A 24,310-nucleotide genomic window follows, 5' to 3' on the forward strand; every position below is an offset into this window, starting at 1 on the left:
ACAGGTTAATAAATCAGGACTCTTTTGAATTCTTTTCTTAAGGCTACAGACCCAGATTCAGGACTCTGGGGAGAAGTCAAATACTCCATATATGGAACAGGAGCTGATCTGTAAGTAAAAAAGTTAACCTTTGAATACATTAAAAAGAGAAATCACTACTGACAAAATAAGAGGGTTAAGACAGTGGCTGGCATCTCAGACTAATGCATGTTGAGATTATCTGGGGGGCCGGGAGGCACTTACCCTATGTCTTTTTCCTGAGTTGTTTCTGTTAAAATATTTTCTCCTGCAAAAAACAGGCAAACACTTGTTGTATGAGTCTATGGTGTTTTACCCACATGCCCCCCAAAAAACATAGAGCAGCTAAGTGACAATGCATAGAATCTGTTCAAACTATCATTTTTAAAAAATACTTTTCACAGGAGGAAGGGTTGTTTGTGCTGGTTCTGTGGACAACACCCCATCCCCATACACACACACACACACCCATTTAGCTGCAAAAACGGTGCCATTTCAACACTCAACCCAATGTACAGAAAAGACCAAAAATTCATGGGAACCATATCTACAAATTCCCACAACATTCTCTGCTGTCCGACATTATTAGCATTTCTAGCATTGGTGGCTGGTAGCACAGGATATTAGAACTGTTGCTTGCATGAAACACTAGTCTCAGCAGGGCAGGAAGAAGGGAACAGGATGTTCATCAGGTCTCTAATAGATACCTAGCTCCTGTTTCCTGTTGTAGGATAGATGAAAATGAGCACCAATTTGATCAGCTCTCCAACCCCACCCCTGTTATTGCAAATGTAATAATTGGCTGGGGCTCCTAGCCATCCTAAATATGGCCGACCATCTCTCATGATTTTGCTGAACCCCTGACCCTTATGACTTAAGTGGTTGGAGAGAAGAACTTGCAAATGCGTCCGTTGTCCAGACTCTCATCCCCCTTTCCTGCAAAATTTTATTTCTTCTATAAATTCCCCACCTGGTTTTAAAGCTTTGTTCCCCACTTTGAGTAGGATGCTAATTATGGCAGTCAAAATCCAGAATTTCAGGGGTTTATTGGGAAATATCCAAACAAGGGTGCACATACAGGAGCTTCTAAATCACAGCTTATTTTGAGCTTCTCACTAAATCCTCAAGCAAGCTGTTAATCGGGTAGAAGCAAGCAAGCAAAGGCCAGCCAATGCACTCAGACCTATTAAGTTTAAAATGTAACAGCTGGTGCCAAAAAACTTCTGAAGGCTTGGGGGGAAAAAAGATGTTGTGGGGGAAAAAAAGTGTGTGCAAATTTATTCTGATTCTCACACTCCTAAAGCTAAAATAGAATTTAACCAGGGAAATGAGGTTGCCGTGAGCTTTTTGTTTGTTTTCCTAAACATGGAACTTTTTTGGTTAAGGCACTGGATTGAGACTCAGGAAATCTGGGTTGAATTTCCAGCTCGGCCACAGACTTCCAGCGTGCGCTTGGGCACCTCACTTAGGTTTGCGCTACATGCAATTCTTGTACCAATTTAACTGTTTCAGTTAGGGCTGTGATGTTTCTGCCAAAACAGTTAAATTGGTACAACTCCTAGCATGGATGTAGTTGTACTGGTATAAAGGTGCACTATACTAGAATATTCCCCCTCCCAAATAGGAATAGGCCATGTCCGTATGTGAAAGGGTCGACTCACCACTGGCACCTCCTCATGGCGGGGTGTGGCATAGCAGCACTCTGTCCACTGGGGTCTCCTGCCAATGGCTGCTCTGCGGTGGCCTGCCTCTTCCTGTGACTTGGCCCTCTGGCCAGGTCACTTCAAAGTCTCTCCCTTTCTAGTGTAGTTGGTGAACACAAAACCAGGGGAATTAATGCAAATAAACAGAGTTAGTGAAGGATAGAGAGGAGTGACTCCATCTCAGCATGTATCCCTCAGGCAGGGACCATCAGGCAGTGGTTGTCTGAGAAGCTCCTGCCTTCATTCAGCACTTTCCTTGGGAGCTGAGGGTTGAAGATCTGTTCTTTTCCCTGGTCTGCCAACAAGTGAGCTGTTCTGCCCCCATTTTAAAGCTTCTCCTCCAGTCTGTGCTCTCTTGTAGGTGTGGCCAGGTGGCGGTGGCTGAGCCCAGACCAGCTCATTAATCAATCAATCTTATTTTATTCAGGACATGATCTAATACATTGTAGTTATAACCTGAATAAATATGCAGTTCTCTAATGTTTCTACACAAAGAGATCACATTTGGGAAAAAGACATCACACTGAGCATTGCACAAGTACAAAAGCTTCTATGAAATGCAACTGAAAGGACTAACACATAAAGAATAAAAGAACACCACATAATAATAATGCTCTGTTTTTCAAAACAAAAAGGACAAGCAAAAATATGTAGGGCCAGTGATTTGGGATCTGTCAGGTTTTAGGTCTGTTTTCAGAACAGGAGAGACCTTGTATAAGGCCCCTGGCTGCATAAATTCCAGCATTATACCACTGCTCACATCTTTAAATACTCATTTGGATTAGACCATAACTGAATGGTACTGTACAATAGGCTCAGTTGTCAGCTAGGCAGAGTTCACACTCAGTGCAGCTGAGAAGAAGGTAGAGGAAAGCTGTCTCTAGTCCACGTTTCCACTACCTCAGTCCTGGGCAGAGGCATCCAATATAACTTAGAGCAGTGGCCAAAGATCTGGTGAAGTGTCATGTACTGCATCTTTTCTGTGTCTGGTGTGAACCCCCACCCCCAACAAAGCCCTGCCCATCCCAGATGCACCACCCTGCATTGTGAGGCAGTGAAATGGGTGGCATAGAACAAGCTATGCTATCTTTGTGCTACACAAGGTTTCCCAATGTCAGAGGAAAACCGCAACTGCTTCTTTAGGGGGCCTCTGTGTTTGTCAATTGACTGTTTAGCCTTTGGTGTAAGCCGTGTGACACCACTGAGCCTATGCAGAGACAACAAGACAAGATGTAAATTAACTTGAGCTTGCATCTGTTCTGGGTACCAATATCTGACCTCAGCAGTTCAATAATCTAGACTAGGATGTGAGCATCCACAATGTGACACTCAAAATGCTTGTTTTTCATGCATCTCCTCCAGATTTCTAATCCATCCATCAACAGGAATTATTTATACTCAGCCATGGGCCACATTAGATGCTGAAGTCACTGCAAAGTACAACTTCTATGTGAAGGCAGAAGACACAGAGGGGAAGTATAGCTTGGCTGAGGTATTTATGACTGTGCTAGATGTCAATGACCACTCTCCGGAGTTCAGTGAGAACATCCAGGAAAAGACTATGATCATTGGATCACCAGTGAAAATAGAGGTGAGGAATGAAATGATGTCTGAGACTTCAGAGGACGCAGAGTTAGCACAACACCAAGTGCTCTGAATATCCTACCCCTAAGTGTGCATACATGGGATGAGGGTGAACAAACACATTTGTTACCCTCTAGTATGTTTTAGTTTGCCTGTTGGGTGTGGCAGTGTAGAACAGAGATCTAAAACATGGACTGATAATATTTTACATACTGTTCAAAAGGGTAAGTGCATCAAAAGAAATGTGATTCTGTAAAAAAAATTATAAACCCAAGTTACATCATTTAAATTATCAATTTGCACATAGTGGGCTGTATAGTGCTAGATTTAAAATAAGTCCATCAGCATCACCATTGGCACAGATGTCAAGGAGTGGGTAAATGTGCATGGAGCTTGAAACCAGGCTACCATTCAAAACAGAAATCAAGTCCATTGGGTGGGGATACTTGCATCTGTCCGTGTAGTTACATTGGTTCTGTAATGAGAGGACTTCAGTTTCCAAGTAGTGTATGTAATGGTCTGGTGTGGAATATGAAAAAAAATGCAGATGTCATCTACAGTTAAATGAGAATCTGCCTAAAATATATATTAGCAAACATACATGATCAAGTCTGATGACAAGAATATGCATATGGTTGCAAAAGTAAATATTGAAGTATAATAACAAAAACAAATATAGTTTGGTGGTGTAGAGCTAGCTCGCTGTCAAATTGTTTTCTATCAACTTCACCTGTAAGTGTAAAGTGTTCCTTCTAGTCTGGCTGCTGGGAAATACCCACTAAATTAGTACAAGATGCCTGCTATTATAAAGTGAATCATTTATAACCATCACATCCATGGATATATAATATTTGGACTGACTTTCTTGTTTACTTTAATCTAAAATAAAATTGTTCACATGGAAAGGACTGCTAATTTTGTCATCTAAGGTCACACATTAATAGCTCAGTAATCTCACAGCAGATTCTTGACTATTCCTAAAGTGTGCAAATACATGCCCAGGAACTTTTACATTCTCCCTTCACCCAAATTCATCATCAATGAATGTCTCTTTTCAACATTTCTCCTGAACAGGCTATAGATCAAGATGCAGAAGAACCCAACAACATTGTAGACTATTCCATTATGCAAGCAGATCCAGCCAATGTATTTGATATAGATCAAAGCACTGGGGAAATAAAGCTGAAGTCCTATATCAGGTCCCTGGATATCATTCACAATATCACCAAGGACAAAGACTGCATATGGTCTGTGGTAGTTCAAGCCAAGGACCGGGGCTCCCCTTCATTTAGCACGACGGCAGTGCTGAAGATTGATATCACAGAAGAGGTAAGCAGATATTGAACAGAAGTGACCAGCCTTGGGAGATGTTTGGGTGGAACCAAAGAGGAGTTTCCACTCACACCATTTCTAAAGAGCACTGTTTAATATTTCAAGAGTTAATAATAGCAAAAAAATAAAATAAAATGCCAGCCATCAGAGTTTTCCCAACAGATTTTTGGTAGCTCCACAGTTTAATGCCTTTCCAGAACCCTGAGGCCCAACCAAGTTCTGTGGAATCAGAGGCCTAAGAAAATCCTGACTGGAGGAGAGGGGAAGGGGCTGGGACGGGGGGTTAGAATCTGTCTGGGAGATTAGTTCTTTTCATCTGATGTCAGACAGTTAAGAACCTATGGTGCTCCTGAGACCAAACTTCAGTCGGACTACTACATTTCTGAGCTGTCGGTCAAGAGAGATGAAAGGGAACTGGACCAAAAGTTGCCCTACAGCTTGGAAAGCAGGTGATCAGAACTAGGATTCTGGGGGCAATCGAATCAGACTAACTGTAATCCATTTCTCTACCCTGTGACAGCAGCATGGCCCTCTGGGTGTAGTAACCTCCATAATCTCAGTGTGGGTAAAAGAAAGAGGTGAATGCATAGAAGGTACTTGAGAAGGCAGAGAACTCATAGAACGTTCTCCCAACTCCTCCAAGGAGCTCCACACTTAACCACTGCTGAAGGACTATTCCTAAGAACTTTTAGATACCAAATTTAAGATTTATAAATAATATATATTAAGATATATAGAGATCAATCTAAGGAATATCTGTGTGGATTTCTTATGACTAAAATATTTTCTTGATCTTAAAAAATAATTCCTCCTGCTCTGCTAAAAGCAGTGGGAAAGTTCCCTCCTTTCTATCTTCTGTGGATGGGGGAGCTGAGCTCCCCCATGTCCCCTTTCCATCTCCCTCTCTTGAACTTGGGGAGGTCAGCTCCCCAGACCTCCCAGTTCTTCTCTCTGGTCACTGGCTGGCAAAAGGAGGTCTCCTCAGGTGAGAGAAGCTGAGGAGGGAGTGGCAGGAGAAGCTGTTGATTGGCTGGTTATCTAAAGGTTCCAAGAATTCCTGCCAGTGGGTGAAGCAGCTTTGGCTCTTAATAAGAGAATGTGTCCATTTGGGAATCCCCTGCCTGCCTCCTGCAGAAAATATCCGTCCCTCAGCAAGTTTCACCTCCCCTCTCAAGGTGCAGAGAGGGACAGAGAGAGCTCCTGCCACTTCCAGTTCCCCTGCCCCTCCAGGAGAAAAGGCAGACCTGCCACCAGCTTTTTCTTCCCTGGGCAAAATGCAGAGGCAACAGAACGGTCCTGTGAACGGTCCTCTCCCCTCCTGAATTCCCTAGTGGGGAGTGTTGGTGAACAGAGGTGGGGAAAGTAGCTGGGAAACCAAGGGATGTTCTACATCCTGCATGTGCTCATGCACTTTGGGCCTGCTCTGGGACGTGCACACTTTTCAGATACATTTATTTCTTTCTCCCCATTCTCTTTCCCGTGCACCAGCTCATCAAAAAGTTAATGCACCTCCACTTCCCCAACCCATGATGACACAATCACCAGAAATGAGGAGCAATCCTTCCTCCTATTTTTTCTACATTAATGTCTTCCTACTAGCAACCTGCTGATACTGTGTATCCTCCATTCAGTCCAACTTCAGATAGAATGATTTTCAGTGTTCCATCCCCCTAGCATTGCATTTATGGACTTCAGTCCACTATATTCCAATAAGGTATCATGGAACTGGAAGGGGCCTCGAGAGGTTGTTTAGTCCAATCCCCTCCACTCATGGCAGGACTTAGCCCTGGTCTACACTCGGGGTGGGGTGGGGGATCTATCTAAGTTACGCAACTTCAACTACATGAATAACGAAGCTGAAGTCAACGTACTTAGATCAACTTAACGTGGTGTCTTCACCACGGTGAGTCAACTGCTGCCACTCCCCTGTCGACTCCACCTGCGCCTCTCACGGAGCTGGAGTACAGGAGTCAACAGGAGAGCGCTCGGGGGTCGATTCATCACGTCTAGACTAGACACGATAAATCAATCCTCGCTGGATCGATCGCTGCCCGCTGATCCGGCAGGCAGTGTAGACATACCCTAAGTATTACCTACACCATCCCCGACAGATGTTTGTCCAACCTCCTCTTAAAAGTCCCCAGTGATGGAGATTCCAGAACCTCCCTAGGCAATGTATTCCAGTGCTTAACCACTCTGACAGTTAAGAAGTTTTTCCTAATATCCAAACTAAACTGCCCTTGCTGCAATTTAAGCCCATTGCTTCTTGTCCTATCCTCAGAGGTTAAGAAGAACAATTTTTCTCCCTCCTCTTTGTGACAACCTTTTATAACAACCTTCATAATTAGCCCACGCAGGCAGAAGCTACAAAACGAATCTTGTAGCATGCCCTACAGAAAAATCCTTGCACAGTGCTTGATCACTTCTTACATCACTTGTAGTTTTTCAGTGGTGACCAGAGTTACCTGCGAAAAATACTCTCAGATTCAGCCTGAGGGGGGGAGATTCAATTTCCAAATACAAAAATCTGCTGTGAATGGGTTCTCCTTTTTTTTATGACCACCTCTGCTAAGTTTCTGTCCTGTTAGCACACTGAAGAGTCCATCTGGGTTCTCTCTTTTGTCTGAGGTCATAAGTGCTGGAAAAGAGTCCGTATAGCATCCAAAATCCAGTTTGGACAACACAATCTTAACCATGTGGAAGAAACAGTCTTTTGTTAGGATCATGCACCAACCACACACTGGCTATAGGTGAATGTGTCTTTTCTCTCTTCTCTGTGCATGCACCATCTCTGTGGGTTAGAGTGCTGTATGCTGAGTGATTTTTTTTTTAACTACTCCCTTCTGGATGCAGAGCTTTTCTGACAGCATAACTAGAGGTTTCTCACAGTGTTAATCACACTGAGTAATTAAACAGGCATATTTTTCTGATTAACATTTACTATTGCAATTAGTGCAAGGCTGTGCCCTTCGTGATAGATGCCTTGAGGCTAAGTGCATCAGTAGAGCACATCAAAAAGGCCTTTTGTTCTTGGAATAATACAGCAATAAAAAAATCCAGAAGCTGTTTAATTTAACTGAGTCTGGTTTGATGGAAATTGGTGTTGATTGGTGCCCAGTGCTTTTCTTTATCTCCTATCCTTGCTCGACAGAATAAGAAACATATGCTGAAGAAGCAACTGTTTTCCTTTTTTTTCCATTATGTCCTGCTTAAAATTTATTCTCTAGGGCCAATATTTTCAAATGTGAGTGACTAAAGCTAAGCACCTAACGCTCCAGTCCTCTAGGGTGTTCCACATGGATAGATCCCTGCATACACACAGAACCCCATTGACTTCACTGGGACTCTGCAGGTTTATGGGGCTATTTGGACACAGCTCTTTGCAGGACTGGGCATAAGTCCATATTTAGGCTCCTAAAACCAGTGGTATATTTGGGCATTCAGCAGCTTGGGCATTTATTTAGACTTCTGAAATATAGATGATGATGACAGAACAAATATATAATGGATAATATGAAAAAGTACAGGAGATAAGCATACACATTAGGCATGAGAGACAAGACAGGGTGTAATAAGGTTTAAATTTAAAATAGAAACATTTTTATATAGGAATTAAGAAAGTTTTTTTTTTTTAACACCAGGATGATCAGGGAAAGAGAGAACCTACCACAAGAGGTTTGTATTTATAGCATTAGTATTCATATAGAAGTTCTTAAAATCAGTTTCCACAAATGTAAGGTGAGGCTAGCAATCAATGAATGCCCAGTGATATGACAGAATTTCTCTCACCTGGATTGATCCCTTACCTTTGGGAAGGGCCACTTTATATAGGATTGCCCTTTGGAAATAGCTTAATGACGAGTGGTTATTATAAAGTGGCATGCAGAGAGATTGATCTTGAACAACTCATTTGTCATAAGGCACATTATCTTTTAGTTCTTTGTGCTTTATAACACACGCTAGTTACCACATCCTGAATGTATCCTATTGCCTGGGGAAATTGGCAAAGGAACTGTATTGAAGCTCAGTGATGCCTCATCCACCTATGAATTTTCATCATGATGAGCAAGACAGTAGATGCAATGTTCCCATTATTAAAATAGAGATGGGTCTGAACTAGAACCCAAGATATGAACTCCCCAAAATTTTGGGAAGTTCGGATCCAGATGTAAATTTTGTTGTTCAGATGCATCGCTGTATCACTGTGCATTTAATTCCACACACACGAAAAAATTCTACCCCTGAGTTACTTAACTGTATATGAAAGCCTGATGAATTAAGTGTCAGATAAACCCTGCTGAGTAGTACATGACCTGAAATGAGTTCCATTAATTGTGAGTGTTTGTCAAAATCTATTCTGTAGCATGATACTGAAGGTTGCATAGTATAGGAACAACAAAGGGAGAAAAATTATATACACTGAAGAGGTTGCTATTTATTCTTCCTTCATGCGTTAATCCCATCAAATGGGATCCACTCCATAAGTCCACTCCCGCTGAAGTGCTCGTTCAATGCCATGTCTTCTGTCATTCTTCATGCTAATATATTTTTGTTTATGACATCCCACCACTTCTTCTGGGCTTGGCCTCTATCTTTTCCCTTCAGTCTTGATCGGTTGGACTCTCTTACCCACATAGTTGTCAGGACTCCACTTGACTTGACCAAACCATCTGAGATGACACATTCCCTCATTTTTTCCTTTCTGGATGTTCTTTTGAGCATGTCTCAAACGTACACATTCCTTACATGATCTTTCTTAAACCACACATCCATCTCAATATTGCATTTCTATGGGATAGATCATTTGCTCTTGTTTCTTCTTGGTTTCCCAACATTCAGTGCCATGCATTAAAAAAGTATGAACCACCATTTTAAAGACTTTCCCTTTTAATCTTACCCGTATCCTACTGTTCCATACTACACCACTTATCTGTCTCCATTTGAGCCAGGCATTTATTATCCTAGCTCTAAGTTGGTCCTCTATTTTTTCCCCAGATTCTGGAACCCATACTTCTGGATACTTGAAAACTTTGTGGTTTTGATATTGTCTGCCCAGCTAGTTTCATGGATAATTCTTCAGTGTTCACAATATTAAAATAACATACCATATACTCTGTTCTTCCTCTGCTTAGTTTGAGCCCGTGTTTGTCCAACACATATCTACATTTATCAAGAATCCTCTGCTAGACTATCTTTCTCCTCACTGCATTGAATTCTATCATCTGTGAACAGAATGCACTAAGGTATGCACCTTGTGTGTGTACCCAGCATGAGGCTAAACAAGAAAGCACTCAATGTTGATCCCTGATGCACTTCCACCTTTCTGATAGTGTTTTACCATGGGGAAGTTTGGATCCAGATGTAAATTTTGCTGCTTGGGCTCATCTCTGTATTATCTGAAAGTCATGAATAAATGGGATTAGCCAGCACTATCTATGTTAGCAGAACAGAGCTGTTCCAGAGGGATACAGCTTAAAGATGAAATTGCTTAGATTCTGTCTGCATGGCAATATAGCCTTGAGTTCTGTTAGTAAATATTAACCTTTTTAGACCACTTTTTCTTATATGTTAAATTAATTTGCATATTAACTATTATCCTAGAATCTTTGTATTAGCTAAGAGTGTGTTTAAATTTTCAGGCCCAGAGCATTGGCTCTTAACTTGTCAGTGACCTGTACTCAGGAGTTTTTATCTGATTGAGTGCTGGGCTGGATCTAATTATCCTAAGCATCTCCAAGTCTGTGGAATATAGGTGTCCAGGGAAAAGACCCCCCTCAAACTAATAAAAGTATCTACAGAAAAGTATGTTATAAATAAAACTGGGTGATTGATAAGGGATATTTGTTACAGCAGATGTTTTCTGTAAGGGACTGGGTGATGAATATGGAATAATTTTTTTTACAGAAGGGTTCTGAAATGGATGAACCAGTAACCCACAGAAAGTTGCTTTTAACTCATTAAGAACTGTTGATTTCACAGCAGTTGGTGATAATGACTGGGTTAGAGATTCTTTTTTTACTCATCAGTCAGATAAACTGAGGTTTATAAAAGAAATTCCATCACTAATTAGAAAAACAGAACACATGACAAAAATTAATAATGGGAAAGTATTTTCCCTCCAAAAAGGAGTTTCTTTGTCTCACACCCTATGAAAGGACAGAGGTTTGGGGAGTTAGAGTGAGAATGAACCCTGTCAGTAGAAGGTAGCTACAGCAAAAGGGACCACACTACCCTCCCTTCACCATCTATGTCTTCTTTCTGTATTCTGTATAGTGCAGTATTAATCTTTGATTAATAATCTTTGATTAAATAATTCTATTTGAGCCTATTTGACAATCTCAAATCATTATTAAATTCAAATACACAACCGTTCATGTTAGAAGATTCAGAATTCAGCTCCCTTGAACTGTCTTCCCATCTCACTGAATTTGGGGCCTGTTAAGAGCATTTATATTTATAATAGCTTGCTTTATGCCAAAACTAAAACATCACTGGTTTAATCAGATTCAGCCTATATTGAAAAGAGTTTCTTTCCGATGTATTTGTTTATATTCTTCATAATCTGCATGATTTAAAGTACATATGAGAAGATGGATTTTTCTAATTTCATATTGAAAATATTATGCATTTTGCCACTCTCATATGGAACATACACATTTTGCCAATATCAGGACATTTACAGGATACATGTATAAAACAACATGTAAAAATATACTGACATGGAATTCTCAGCCAAATCAAAATGGCATGACTGTAATAGTTGGGGGTTTAACCACTTATATAATCAGTTGCGGGTGCCTGATTTGCATAAGCACTCTGGCCCAGTTTGTGTGATTAACATACAGGCCAACCTTGGGAGTGGTATGGAGATACATAACCCCAAGGGGAAGGTCAGGAAGCATTTAAGCCCTGGAGTTTGAACATTTTGGCCTCAGACCTATCCAGCTCAGATAGGATTATTAAACATGAAACATCCCCAAGTTATTATACTGGAAATGAAATGAATTGGCCAATGAAAACTGGCCAGCTTTTTAATACTTTGTAGATCAGCACATAGGAATGGATATGAAAAATATTACTTCTCTGTAATTTGTTCAGTTATGAATATTAAGCAATAGTACGGTGCTGTATGTTTGAGATCTTCAATTCAGCTTGTACACATTAAATATATTCATACACAGAAATTAATTAATGCTAGTCCCAAAAGCTTCGGTAATATTTTCACAAACGTGAATTGTTTTGCATGTTTAAATAGCCCAGTCTTCTCTAGTTTAAGTAGGAAGGAAGTTAGCCCTTAACAATCGTTTCAGAGCACATCAAAGGAATTAAAACACCAATTTTAACAGGAGAAGATTCTTTGATGTCTACTGCTGTGATTTTCACAGTTACAATGAGAAAACTAGCCAGCGAGGAGCTGTGAATAATTATAGGGCTGATGAAACATGGCAAAAATTTCAAGGTTGCTAAGAGGTTTATAACAATTTTGAAGAATGGAAAGCCCAAGCCTGGAACAAGGTTTACGTTGAAAAGAATAAATAAGCTGTTAAGACCCACTTCTATTATTTAGTTATTACCTACCTTTGCCTACTACCTGTTGGGCTGATGATGCTTGCACTGCCTTAGTGTTTTAGAAATAGTGGCATTGCCTATATGTCTGCCAATGACAGTTTCGGCTTGAGTCACCTTCACAAGTCTCAAATGGTAAGTAGTATTAACAGGGAGACATAGTGGGTGAGGTGATATCTTTTATGGGACCAACTTGTGTTGGGGAAAGAGACAAGCTTCTGAGCTTACACAGAGCTCTTCTTCAGGTCACTGAAGTTGATCCAGTTAAAGATATTACCTCACCCACTTCGTCTCTCCAATGTTTTGAGACTAACCCAGTTACAACTACACTGCAAAAATGTATTATTAGTAGTCTTTTAAGTTGCATATTTGAACAGTGTGTATGGTGAAGATATATTACTGTGATGTACCAGGCTTTTTATTCCTGTCCTTTCCCATAGCTGGGTAAGGCTTTAATTAAAAGAACATGAGCGTGCCATATCAGATTAATATGGCCACTTGCATGCTAAAGCTAATTTTCTTGATGTTTTTCCATATGTGATACTTTGCCTCACACATCCACCATTCCTGGTCATTCTAAAGGGAATTTCATTTTGTGTGTGCACCGATGTGAAGCTCTCTAGCTTGTGTAGAATGATATTAAGGAGAGCCTAGTCTGCTTTTGTTCCATGAGTTTGTATATGATGTAGATGCTTTTATGTCTATGGGCAACTCAGACCCTCATTCCAAGGAGCAGTGCTCTTACTTTGTTAGGCCTGTGAGGACACTCAGTACGCCCTCACGCTACGCAGACATAAGTGTTGTCAAGGCGCTGGGGATCATTCAAATCGCATGAATCACCAATTGCATGACGCTCTCCCATTAACATGTGCCAATGCTAGGGGAGAACATGAACAATGGAGGGGTGGGAAATAATCTGACTGATCTAAGACAGTGGATAAGAATCTTTTGTGTTCATCATCTACCACAGTTCTCATGGCTGTGGAGCTGGTGAGGGATGGGCAAAATGTAGGATTAGTTCACACAGTTGGCAATTTTTATTTTAGCTTGTATGTAGGATAAAGATTTACATCAAACACGGCTACCTAAAATTAGGCATCATGTGTCTCCAGAGTGCTATGCCCATATTTACAAATTGCCAGTTTCTTTGGAATATAATGGTGCGCAGGTTGATAAGTTCTCTTATTTTTTTGGCATTTCCAGATCAAGTCAAGGGTAAAATCCTATATTTTAGGCCTCAAGAAGCGTCCATGGACAATATTTGGAATTTGCATGAGTGGCGTCCTTTCTACCATTTCTGTAACAATGGTGATCTCCTCCATCACATACTGGAAAAGTGTGAAAAGATCCCGACTTCATCCTCAGGGCAAAATCCGAAAAATTATACGGGGACCTCCAAAGCACTCAGTGTGCTAAGCTGTGAAATGAACTGTTCATTCATTTGTCCTTAATATGCCATATATAGTGCACATTAGCTCTTATTTAGTTTTTTTTAAAACAAACATCTTGTTCTACTCAGGTCCATTACCTCAAACTGTTTTGTTATGTCTGTAAAAGAGTACTAGAAAACAGAATGCAACACAGATCTGCTAGAGACTTATTGTGTGCATTGCAATAAAAAAAATGTGGTTGCCTCAAAATATCTTTAATGCCATATTCAGTCACAGTCCCGTAAACTGTACCATGTGCAGCTCTTCTCAAAAGATTATGTCCCACTTGTACATTTCTATTGGGATTCAACAGTATTGTTCCTTCCTTGAAATTAATTCTAAAGTACAGCATATCAGTTCAGCTGTCTGTTGCAGAACTAATTCTTCTCTTAAATACTCCACTATCACACAGGATTGATCCAAATCATTGCAGTAACACCACTGTAAGCGTCAGTGTTTGGCTGTTACAGTACAATACTGTAGGGATTTCTTTTTCTCCAGTTTGGTATCAAATCTAAATGACCCAAATTCAAATGTAAACTAATCAAATTGGTTATTTATTTATTTTTTTACAAAAAGACAACTTATCTTGGTCCACCCTCATTGTTACATATTTTGGACAAATGAAATTATAGAATCTCTGTCTGTCCCATAGAGTAAGTCACATGTTCTCTTTGTACTCTTTTACAGACTCTTCACAAAGGGCCAATGGCCGCCTTTTTGATGCACACTAAAGATAACCCCATGAAAGCCTTAGGAGTGCTAGCTGGTGTCATGGGCGTAATGGTGGTGATCACAATCATGATCTCTACTGCCATGTTCTGGCGCAATAAGAGATCCAACAAAATCATGCCGGTGAGACGGATCATAAAAAAGAGACAGATCCATCAACCCAGGACGGTCAGGATGGAGTGGCTGAAATTCAAGTTGTCCAGCAATCCTGCCGAGAAGTTTGCCATTGAGGATGACACAAAGAGTCTGCAGAATGAGAACAGCAACAATAATGTCCAGGTGCCCTCTCTGCCACCTACTGCCCCAGCCCTGCCCCCTTCCCCAGTTTTAGCGCCCAAGATAAATACCACTGAGTGGAGAGTGACCACAGTGTCAGGCTCCCTAAACCCCAAGTTTATAAACAAGCCGGGGAAGAAAAAGGGCCCCAGCAGCACCCATAATGCCCTGGTCTCAGAGCTCAAACAGAAGTTTGAAAAGAGGAACATAGCCAGTAACAACCTCCATATCTAGTGCATCTGTAGCAGCCACTCATGGAGATCACATAGCCATGCAGTGTATGGAGAGAGGTGCATGGTGTGATTGATCTTTTCCATTTCTTTCAGTACAAAAGGAACTAAAAGCAGTTCCCCACTGCTACAGTCACCTGTTACTTTTCACAAGTATTACATGCTAATATATTTTGCAATGGAATTAGTTCACATATAATATTGGTGTCAGTTGCTAGAATTGTATTCAGATCATTTCTAAAAACTAGTTTCCTCCCTGCACTGTTTGACCAAGGTGCTAATTGTCCTGATGTAGGCCATAATTTTCAGGAGGGGCCAGTGATTTTAGGGGTGTCCAATTTGAGACTCTTTCAAGAAACATGATTGTCAAAGGAGCTCTGCACCCCTAACTCCCGTTGATGTCAATCCTTATCAGGGCTGGAAGATAGCCGCCACGGTGCCTAAAACTGGGCATTTAAAATCACACCACACTTGAAAATGTTGACCTTCTTGTAGAAACAGCAGCATATCAGTATAGGAGGTCATTTTTTTAATTTAGGCAAGCTGTTATTCTCTGAGTAAATAAATTATAAATGGATACTTACACTCTTAGATGTACTCCACATTTTGCAACAGCTTGTGAAGTGATGCCCTTAGGACTTAAGTATCCTTGATCCTAGATATGAACAGACACAGGATTTGAGAAGTTTTTCATTTTCATGCAGCTTACACTGGATTTTGCCAGAGCAGCTTTGACATAATGCTTTCCTCCATTTCCCAGCCAAACATCCCTGCCAAAAAGAAAAAGGAAAGTCCCACTCATTCTTTCCAAAAACAGTTGGTAATGGGTCCAAATATGGAAACTGTAGCACCTGCAAGAGGTGGGGTTAGTGCTAATTCAATGCTGCTCCCTGCAGGTAGGGCACCCCACAATGGTGGAGAATAAGGGAGAAGCAAGAGGTGATTAAAGCAGGAAGACTGAAATGTAAAAACTGAGCAAGAAAATAGGCGGGAAAAGTAAAAGCAGCCTCCTGGAAGTTGGGTCCATCAGTCAGGAACGTGTCTTTAAAAAAAAAAAAAATCCTTTACCTAGATCTTGGGAAAGTGTTCTTTCTAGCATAGAGTGTTGATGTGACATGTTTCATCGTATATCATGGACTGATGTAAGGGGCTGTCAGGTGACCGTTTCCATTTTGGCCCAAAACATTACTGTCCTAATTATACTGCAGTTAAAAGGCTACTCTCATTTGCATCTGAAGCACCTAGTTTTTTCCTGCAGTTTGTAGCGTGGCAATAAAGGGTCTAACCTAGGGTTACCCTCATTCATTAGTATTTTAAAGGAAAGCTCTTTACTCATTTCTGAATGGGTGAAATTAACAATACAGAAGGGAGCAGGTAGAGCTGTTTTTCTGTATTCCTGAACTGACACTGAAGTACAGTCTGCCCGCTTTGTATCAATCCAGCAAAGCAGCTGTAACTGCAGTTTAACTCGATGGTTAAGGCAGGTTAACAGTGCCTTTGCCTCACCTGTTTGTCAAAAGCAGCTGGCCAGTACTGCTGAGTATAGCGCCTTGTTTCCCACTCCAAGGATGAGGCCAAAGGTGACACTTTTAAAACTTTGCCCTCCCGGACACAGTCGTTATGTGGGACATTGTACCACAGTGTGCTAATGCTATGACACAAACAGCATAGTGAGGTGGTGGAATCTCCTTTCTTAAAGGTCTCTAAGGTCAGGCTTGACAAATCCCTGGCTGGGATGATTTAGTTGGGGATTGGTCCTGCTTTGAGCAGGGGGTTGGACTAGATGACCTCCTGAGGTCCCTTCCAACCCTGATATTCTATGATTCTATGTTACATTGGCCCCAGAGATATTTCAGGCTCCTCTTGGTGTCATTGAAGGATACAGGGCTATGCAATGAAAATCAGGATGGTGGCAACCCCAAGCCAGAAGAAGGGGAAGTATTCTGAATAACCATCTCTCTTCTAGCCTACTATTTTGTTGGATTATATTGCATCTGCTACTGACCTATAGACCTGCTGGATCTATTAGTCTGACCTAGTTCCTGGATCCATGGATCCCTCCTTAACTCCTTTATCCCTAAACCATCATATAGTCTCTTTTCTCTATATCTGTCATCCCTGCGTGACTACCTATTGCATCACACTTTCTCCATCAGGGAAGGTGAGATGAGCCATCTGCCCTAGGGTAATGTCTATGCCACTCCTGAAATGACTCAACAGATGGTGTCATAGAGCGCTGTGGTTCGCTATATGATTCCTCCTGTCTGCCCACATCTCTCCCACACCATCAGCTCAAAAACAGCATGGCTTGCAGCCTGCATCTGAACTCCCACAGTCCCTAAAAGGATTGGAATGAGTTCCCTAAACTAGAGCCTCAAATAATTGTAAAAAATCTTGGCCCACAATCATGTATTGGTTCTTGGCAGCAGTACCAGGAATTATAAGTGAATGTGTAATCTTCAGTAGGCTATTCCTATAACCACATTTTGCTGCCTGCTTTTAGGCCCTGTTTAAAGCCACGTATTCTTTGCAGCAGCACAATGAGGCCTGTCGCACTAAGCTTCAGACCTTTGTGAAATAGCCATTTGAAGTCACTGAGTTGTAGGTTTGACGGTTTGGTGCAAGCAAGTACAATGAGACTTAGCTTCGCTTTCAAACTATTCCCTTTGGGTCGATCTGGCTCCATGCTAGAAAAGATATACACTATGTCAGATGCTTTGGCTGAAGCTCACAGTCGTAGATGTGCATGATAACCAAAGAAAGCAGTGGCACAGAAAACCCTTTTGAAATGCACTTAGAGCCAGTTTAACCAATTCCCTTGCAAATACATGATAAATCTTGGCTGTGATTTCCACCCATTTACACCAGTGTGATTCCATTGGCTAATGCCTGGTTTAGACTGGCAGGCAGAGAAGCAGTTCCATCCACATTATGAAGGCTCCAAACTATTACTACTTCTACTAATTTCTGGATACATTTCTCATAAAAGGAGGGAATATTTTATATTTCACTTTTTGAGTTGAGGCAAGTGATATTTCCAAAGCGCTAGAGATAGGTATATAATATACTGTGAGAAATTGCACAATGACCTACATAGTAGTTTAGGACAATGGGCCTGAGTCTCTATTCCATTATATCCCTAGAGCGATGCTGATCTAAAACTGGGGTTAGAGGCTGGAGAGTCATATCTTATATAAAAACAACGAGGAGTCCTTGTGACACCGTAGAGACTAACAAATGTATTTGGGCATAAGCTTTTGTGGGCTAAAATCCACTTCATCAGATGCATGGAGTGAAAAATACAGTGAGCAGTATAAATATTACAGCACATGAAAAGGTGGGAGTTGCCTTACCAAGTGGGGGGGGGGGTCAGTACTAAAGAGGCCAATTCAATTAATCATAGAATCATAGAATATCAGGGTTGGAAGGGACCTCAGGAGGTCATCTAGTCCAATCCTCTGCTCAAAGCAGGACCAATCCCCGACTAAATCATACCAGCCAGGGCTTTGTCAAGCCTGACCTTAAAAACTTCTAAGGAAGGAGATTCCATCACCTCCCTAGGTAACGCATTCCAGTGCTTCACCACCCTCCTAGTGAAAAAGTTTTTCCTAATAGCCAACCTAAACCTCCCCCACCGCAACTTGAGACCATTACTCCTCGTTCTGTCATCTGCTACTGCTGAGAACAGTCTAGATCCATCCTCTTTGGAGACCCCTTTCAGGTAGTTGAAAGCAGCTATCAAATCCCCCCTCATTCTTCTCTTCTGCAGACTAAACAATCCCAGTTCCCTCAGCCTCTCCTCATAAGTCATCTGTTCCAGTCCCCTAATCATTTTTGTTACCCTCCGCTGGACGCTCATGGCTGCCTCTGCTGCTTAGCCAAAGGCCTTACCCTAAGAACAGGGCATCAGACTGTCACAGTGAGAAAAGGCCTTATACAGTCAGACAGTGATTTTGATTCTCTCTTTTATACCTCTAGAACTAGCTAAGTGATAAGAATACACCTAAATTCTTAGAGTATAGGCCTTTACAGACAGACCTGAATATTTATATCCTAACACCAGTGTGGATGTTTTATTATGCAAAACAATTAAGAAGCATTTGCTGTGCAGTAGAACTGTGCAAAGAATGGTTGAATAGGGAAAATGTAACTTTGAAACACTTACTTAAAACAGAGTTTAATTGGGCTTTTGCTATTCCCCAATAGGCAAATTTATAGAAATGAAGCATATTTTAAAAGAAATAGTGGCTTGTAACAGTGGTGATGACTGAGACTCATAGCACAAAACACTACAGGCAAAATTCTCTCTCAGGTGGCAAGCCTATTTTTGATATATATATATTTTTTTTCTATTCAGGCCTGGTTACTATTGTTGCTGTTGCTGATGGCAACTTTTCCCCTGGTTTCCTCATCTCCTCATCTTTGTTATCTGGCATAACGCACAACAGTGTATTGTTTGCTCTTGTTCTCTGGGTTCTGGCTAGACTTGAAGGCCCAGTTCATCAGCTGGTGTAAAACATCCTGAGTTCAGAGGAGCAAGGCCAGTTATACTAGCTGAGGATCTGGCTCCATGTTCTGGCCGATTGCAACCCTAACATCTCCACACACTTCTTCAATTTTTGCCTAAATGTTCAGCTTCTTTAGGGCACCATTTACTAAACAACAGTGAGCAGCGTTTACACGGGTCTACTGTAGAGTCCAGGCCGCACCCCCCAGGATAAGTGAGGTAACTTCATAACCGCACAGGGAGGAGTACTCTGTATTGGTACACAAATGTCTGTGATGACTTGAAGTAATGATCTGTACATTTCATTTGTTATATTTCTGAATCTGTTTATACAACATTTCATAAAGTACCAAAAACTTATAACTATTGTCTGGACCCCTGTCTTCATGATGATGTATTTATGGCAGTATTTATTGTTCATTCTAATATGATGAAGCCCTGTAAGGACCATTTAATTAAATGAGACTTAACAGGAATTATAAGATAATAGTCTTAAAGAAACATTTAAGGAGAAAAAGATGTTTTATTATATATTGTGAGACTTTTTTTTCCAATGAATACAGGTCTTCTTACCAGTTACACTGTATTCCAGATGTTTTTATTAATAAAATCCATAAAAGGTACCCAATGATTATGGCATCAGTGTTTTCTGTTTCTCTGGGCAGTAGCATCTTTCCTATTTTTTGCTGCTTTTAGCTTAAGTTTTAGGAGACTATAAAAAAGGCAACGTGGTGGTTGTCCTTTGTGCATCTGCAAGTCAGACAGTTTTCTTTGATGACAAAAATGAAGTTGGGGGAGGAAAGGGTTAATTCTGCAGCATAGGAAAGTGGTTCTCTTCTGCTCCCTGACAACAGCCAAATTTGCAGGTTAAGCTCCATGTTGCAGAACCTTTTCTGCGGGTGATAAATAGGAGGGCAAAGGGCTTTGAAAAGCTAGCTGAATTCTAAAAGGCAGACCTGGCAGCTAGAAAAAAAAACAGCTCTTTATGCAGAAACTGAGCAAATTTTGATACAGAAATGAAATTACTACTATTATGTAATTATATTTGGAACCCCACTGCCTATGTACTTGTGATGATAGGTGGGTGTGGAAGTCCAGTTTCACAAAACTGGTTTATTTATTAAAAAGATGGATTTTTTAAAATTATTCTTTTTTTAATGACCTAGGCATGAGTTACGGGACTTTACTCGGTGTTTATTACTATTTCACCTGTCTCAAAGTGGAACATGATAAATGGTTTAGAAGTGGTCTGTCGTATGTATCTTCTATATATATCCCTCTGTACCTGTATTATTTCCTGTAACTTCCTACACTAATATAGCACTAATATCACCTACATTTCCCACAGTAGCATAACAACAGAGAGTCTGTTGGCACTGAGAGGCTACCATCCAAAGAGTTAACTGATGAAAAGGGCAGAAATTTTGGCAGTGCTGCATTGCCACAAGCAGCTTTTCTCTAGCATGCCGGGTTTCACTCATAAGATTGACACTGCGGGACCAGAGCCTGCCCTTAGCAGGGTTTAGCGAACAGCTGATCAAGTACAGCAGCGAATTTGTAAAGAAATATGTAACATACTGGAAATTGGGATAATTAAAGAGTCTGACAGTTCATGGATCTCACCACTCCTTATGGTTCTGAAGAGAGACAGGACTATAAGGTTTTGTGTTGAGTATATAAAACTTTACGCTGTCACAGTACTTGACACCTATCCTAGGCCCAGAATTGTTGACATGTTAGATGCTTTAGGCAATGCAAAAATACCTCAAGTACTGTGACCTTGATTAAAGACTATTGGCAAATACCTTCAGACAGCGAAGCACCGAGAAAATCCTTGTTCATTACTGATAGGGACTTTGAGTTCTTACCTTTTGGGTTAATTAATGCAGGGGCCACCTCTCAATCAAGTGTTAAATGCATTACAATGAAAATTGCACAGGCTTATATAGTATATATATATTGCAATGATTGGTCAGATCATAAAAAACACGTGGGAATTGTGCTACCAATACTCAAAGATGCAGGTCTTACTGTAAGGGTATCAAAATGTAAAATAGGAGCTGCCAAAGTTCCTTACTTAGGACATTGGTACGGGGGGGGGTGGTCAAATTTCTCCTGCTCCCTTGAAGATGGAACCTATTGTTAACCAGTCTTTCATAGGTTTGGTGAATATTACCGCCAATTTGTACCTGGTTTTAGTGACATTGCTAACACAGACTTGTGCAAAAAAATGAAGCCAAATTAAATAGTATGGACAAAGGTGTGTCAGGAGGGTTTTGATAAGGTTAAAAAAAGCCTGTCAGAAAAACCTGTTCTAGCGAGGCCAAATTTTGACAAAATGTTTGAACTGTGTACTGATGCCTCAGACATTGGTTGGGGGCTGTACTAGTGCAGTCAGCGGGCAATAACAAAGAGCAGCCCATTGCTCTCTTGAGTAAGAAACTGACTGCCCACACCATAGCATAACAGTCTTTTTCTATGACTGACTAATTCAGTTCAGTGGATGTCCATCAATTAAGGGTCTATGTAGTTAAGAGAAAATTTAGGGTCCGGACAGACCATTCTCCATGGAATCAGCGGTACCAATTTCACACTGTTACACTGGAGCATCACTCTCCAAGAATAGGACATGGAAATTCTGTACATTAAGGGAAGAGAATGTAGTAGCAGTTGCCTTAGCCAGACAAGAGGGTTATGAACCGACAGCCAGTGGCTAACTCTACTGCATCATTGTACAAGGGGAATGAAGTAAGAACCCCTCAAAACTAACTGGCAAACGGTTCACTTTAGAACAGCAGCTCCTATCAGGCTTGACAAATTCACGCTACCTAACACAGTGTTGTCATAGTATTTATCTATAAAGAATGTTGCATGAGATCTTAAATGAAAGCCAGGATCATGCTGGCCATTAACATTATTGTGACTATATCGTATGTACTGATTACATTTAAAAAGGCATGTATATCTCCTGAAAATGCATCCTTAATAGTTTGTATCAAGGTGTAAAGAGCTGGTTTTGCCAGAGAAAGGGATGTATATTCACATGTTTAGGTTCATTAAGATTAAGCATCTTACATGAAAACACAATGGCCGCTACAATTGCATTTCAAGTCAACATGAAGCTGTGAAGACAACATGGAGGCAGCATACTCGAGAACAAACCGTGGGGTGCCATCCTGACTCTAGGGTAAAAACAATGAGTTTGGGCAACATAAGGAGAAGCAAAAAGCCATTTTGTTATCTATTTGCTGAGGAAACCCCTTGTAGGGCGGGAAAATATTCATGAAAACTTGGATCCTGGTTTTGACTGAAAACTCCCTCACAGATTGAATCCTACTTTATAAAATAGAAGAGGTAATCTTTAATAAGCGTAGACATAGGAGTGCATTTTATGTTTTATTTTCTACATGTAACCAGTTGTGTTTCCACTCATTATTCTTTCTCAGCATCTCTTAAGCTTTTTGAATACACTTAGATTTGTTTTTACCTTAAGTAGATTACAATGCTGTGTTGCCATAAAGCACCTGATCGAGAGTTGTACCAGTCAAACTGTGTGTACACTATCTCTTTGGGGACCACTTTCATGGTAATTACACTAAGTGTCTGGGTACTACAGAGGGATGCTTCTGAGGCATTCAGGAGGTGGGGTACACCAAGTGTTAACCAACAAGGCAAAGTAGGGGCAGAGCAGAGCCCCGATGAGAGCACCTGAGTTTGCGAAGGGCTGGCAGTGTCAGGGAGCTGACAGCCAGTTATTACAAGAAAGGGCTCTTTCCCTGGAGGCAGGGAGAGGGGGTAACATGGTGACTCACATTCCTGGATACCCTGAGAAAGTGTCACAGACTGCTTTTAAAGCGCAAAATTCCCTTTTACAATGTTTACCCTGAGTGCTAAAACCAGCACATGGGGACTTGGGAATTTTGTCTGAATAAGGACCATGCTCCCCTACACAGAAAGGGAGGTGAACATTTTGGTTAGAACCAATAGCCACAGATGTCCATGGGAGTCTTTCCACTGACTTCAATGGGAGGTGGATCAGGCCTTTGCCTCTGACTTAGGTCTGCAGGATTTGAATTTAAGCACCTGCGAGTGAGTTGAGTACCCTAAATTAGAATTGGATACCCTCAGCTAGGCCTCCAAGTGTGAAAGTTAGACCCACAGTTTAATTTCAAGACATAAAGGCAAGATTGCACCTTTTGGCCCAGCCCCAAGAGGCACCTTTGTGAGGCACAATTCCCTTCCTGCTGGGAGGTAGTGGTCTACTAGAGTATATACTAGCAGAAATTACAGCAGCTGGCACACTGTGGGCAGAGCCAAAGCACAATGTACAAGTAGCCTATGCAGGAGCATAAGGGGGGTTCTTATTCTTCTGCATAGCAGTGTAGGTCAAGTCACAAGCTAACCCTTATGGAACAGCTCAGCATTAGATAGTGTGGGATTGTAGCATCAAGCAGAAGAGATTCGGTCATTAGCATAGTCCACTGTATTGGCCAATGTTTCTTTTGTAAGAGGTTAGCTGGTCTCTGCAGGGAGGATCACTCATTTTGCATTAATTTTAAGTAAATCCCCTTTTCAAGATGTATTTTGTTGCATGTGTCAATAAGGGACGTTTACAGTCCCAATCATTTTTTAAAAGAACTCCATGTGACAAGATCACTTTGGTCAGTGCTCTGCGCCTCAGTTTCCCTGCTCCGTCTCCAGGCACTTCAGTGGCCCACTCTTAGATAGGCAGAGCCCAGTGCTGTTTAATGATTTCGCCCTCCAGCCAAATAATGAAGTCCACTCCAGGGGGTAAATGAAAAATCCAACACAACAATCATTCAGCCACCTCAAATTGAGTCTTCAGTTCGAATGCCAGACTCATTGGCCTTCATTCCTCATGTGTTCACACCTCCTCTAATGAAACCCAGGCCTCCCTACTCTAGGCTCCAC

At 41.2% G+C, this 24,310-nt stretch overlaps 1 protein-coding gene across 2 annotated transcripts in view; it reads left to right on the top strand.

Annotated features, from left to right (window-relative positions):
- CDHR1 (cadherin related family member 1) overlaps nucleotides 1-18,160 on the top strand; it is a 59,455-nt gene extending 41,295 nt beyond the window's left edge. For both annotated transcript variants that reach the window (XM_043552076.1, XM_007067270.3), the window contains 4 exons: nucleotides 43-110; nucleotides 3,084-3,312; nucleotides 4,380-4,634; nucleotides 14,324-18,160. In XM_043552076.1, coding sequence (XP_043408011.1) covers nucleotides 43-110; nucleotides 3,084-3,312; nucleotides 4,380-4,634; nucleotides 14,324-14,875 — 1,104 coding nt within the window. In that variant the 3' untranslated portion in view covers nucleotides 14,876-18,160. The remainder of the gene's footprint in view (nucleotides 1-42; nucleotides 111-3,083; nucleotides 3,313-4,379; nucleotides 4,635-14,323) is intronic.
- The last annotated feature ends 6,150 nt before the right edge of the window (nucleotides 18,161-24,310 follow it).

Source organism: Chelonia mydas, chromosome 7 (genome assembly GCF_015237465.2).
Source record: "Chelonia mydas isolate rCheMyd1 chromosome 7, rCheMyd1.pri.v2, whole genome shotgun sequence".
In the NCBI taxonomy this organism is placed as follows: Eukaryota; Metazoa; Chordata; order Testudines; family Cheloniidae; genus Chelonia; species Chelonia mydas.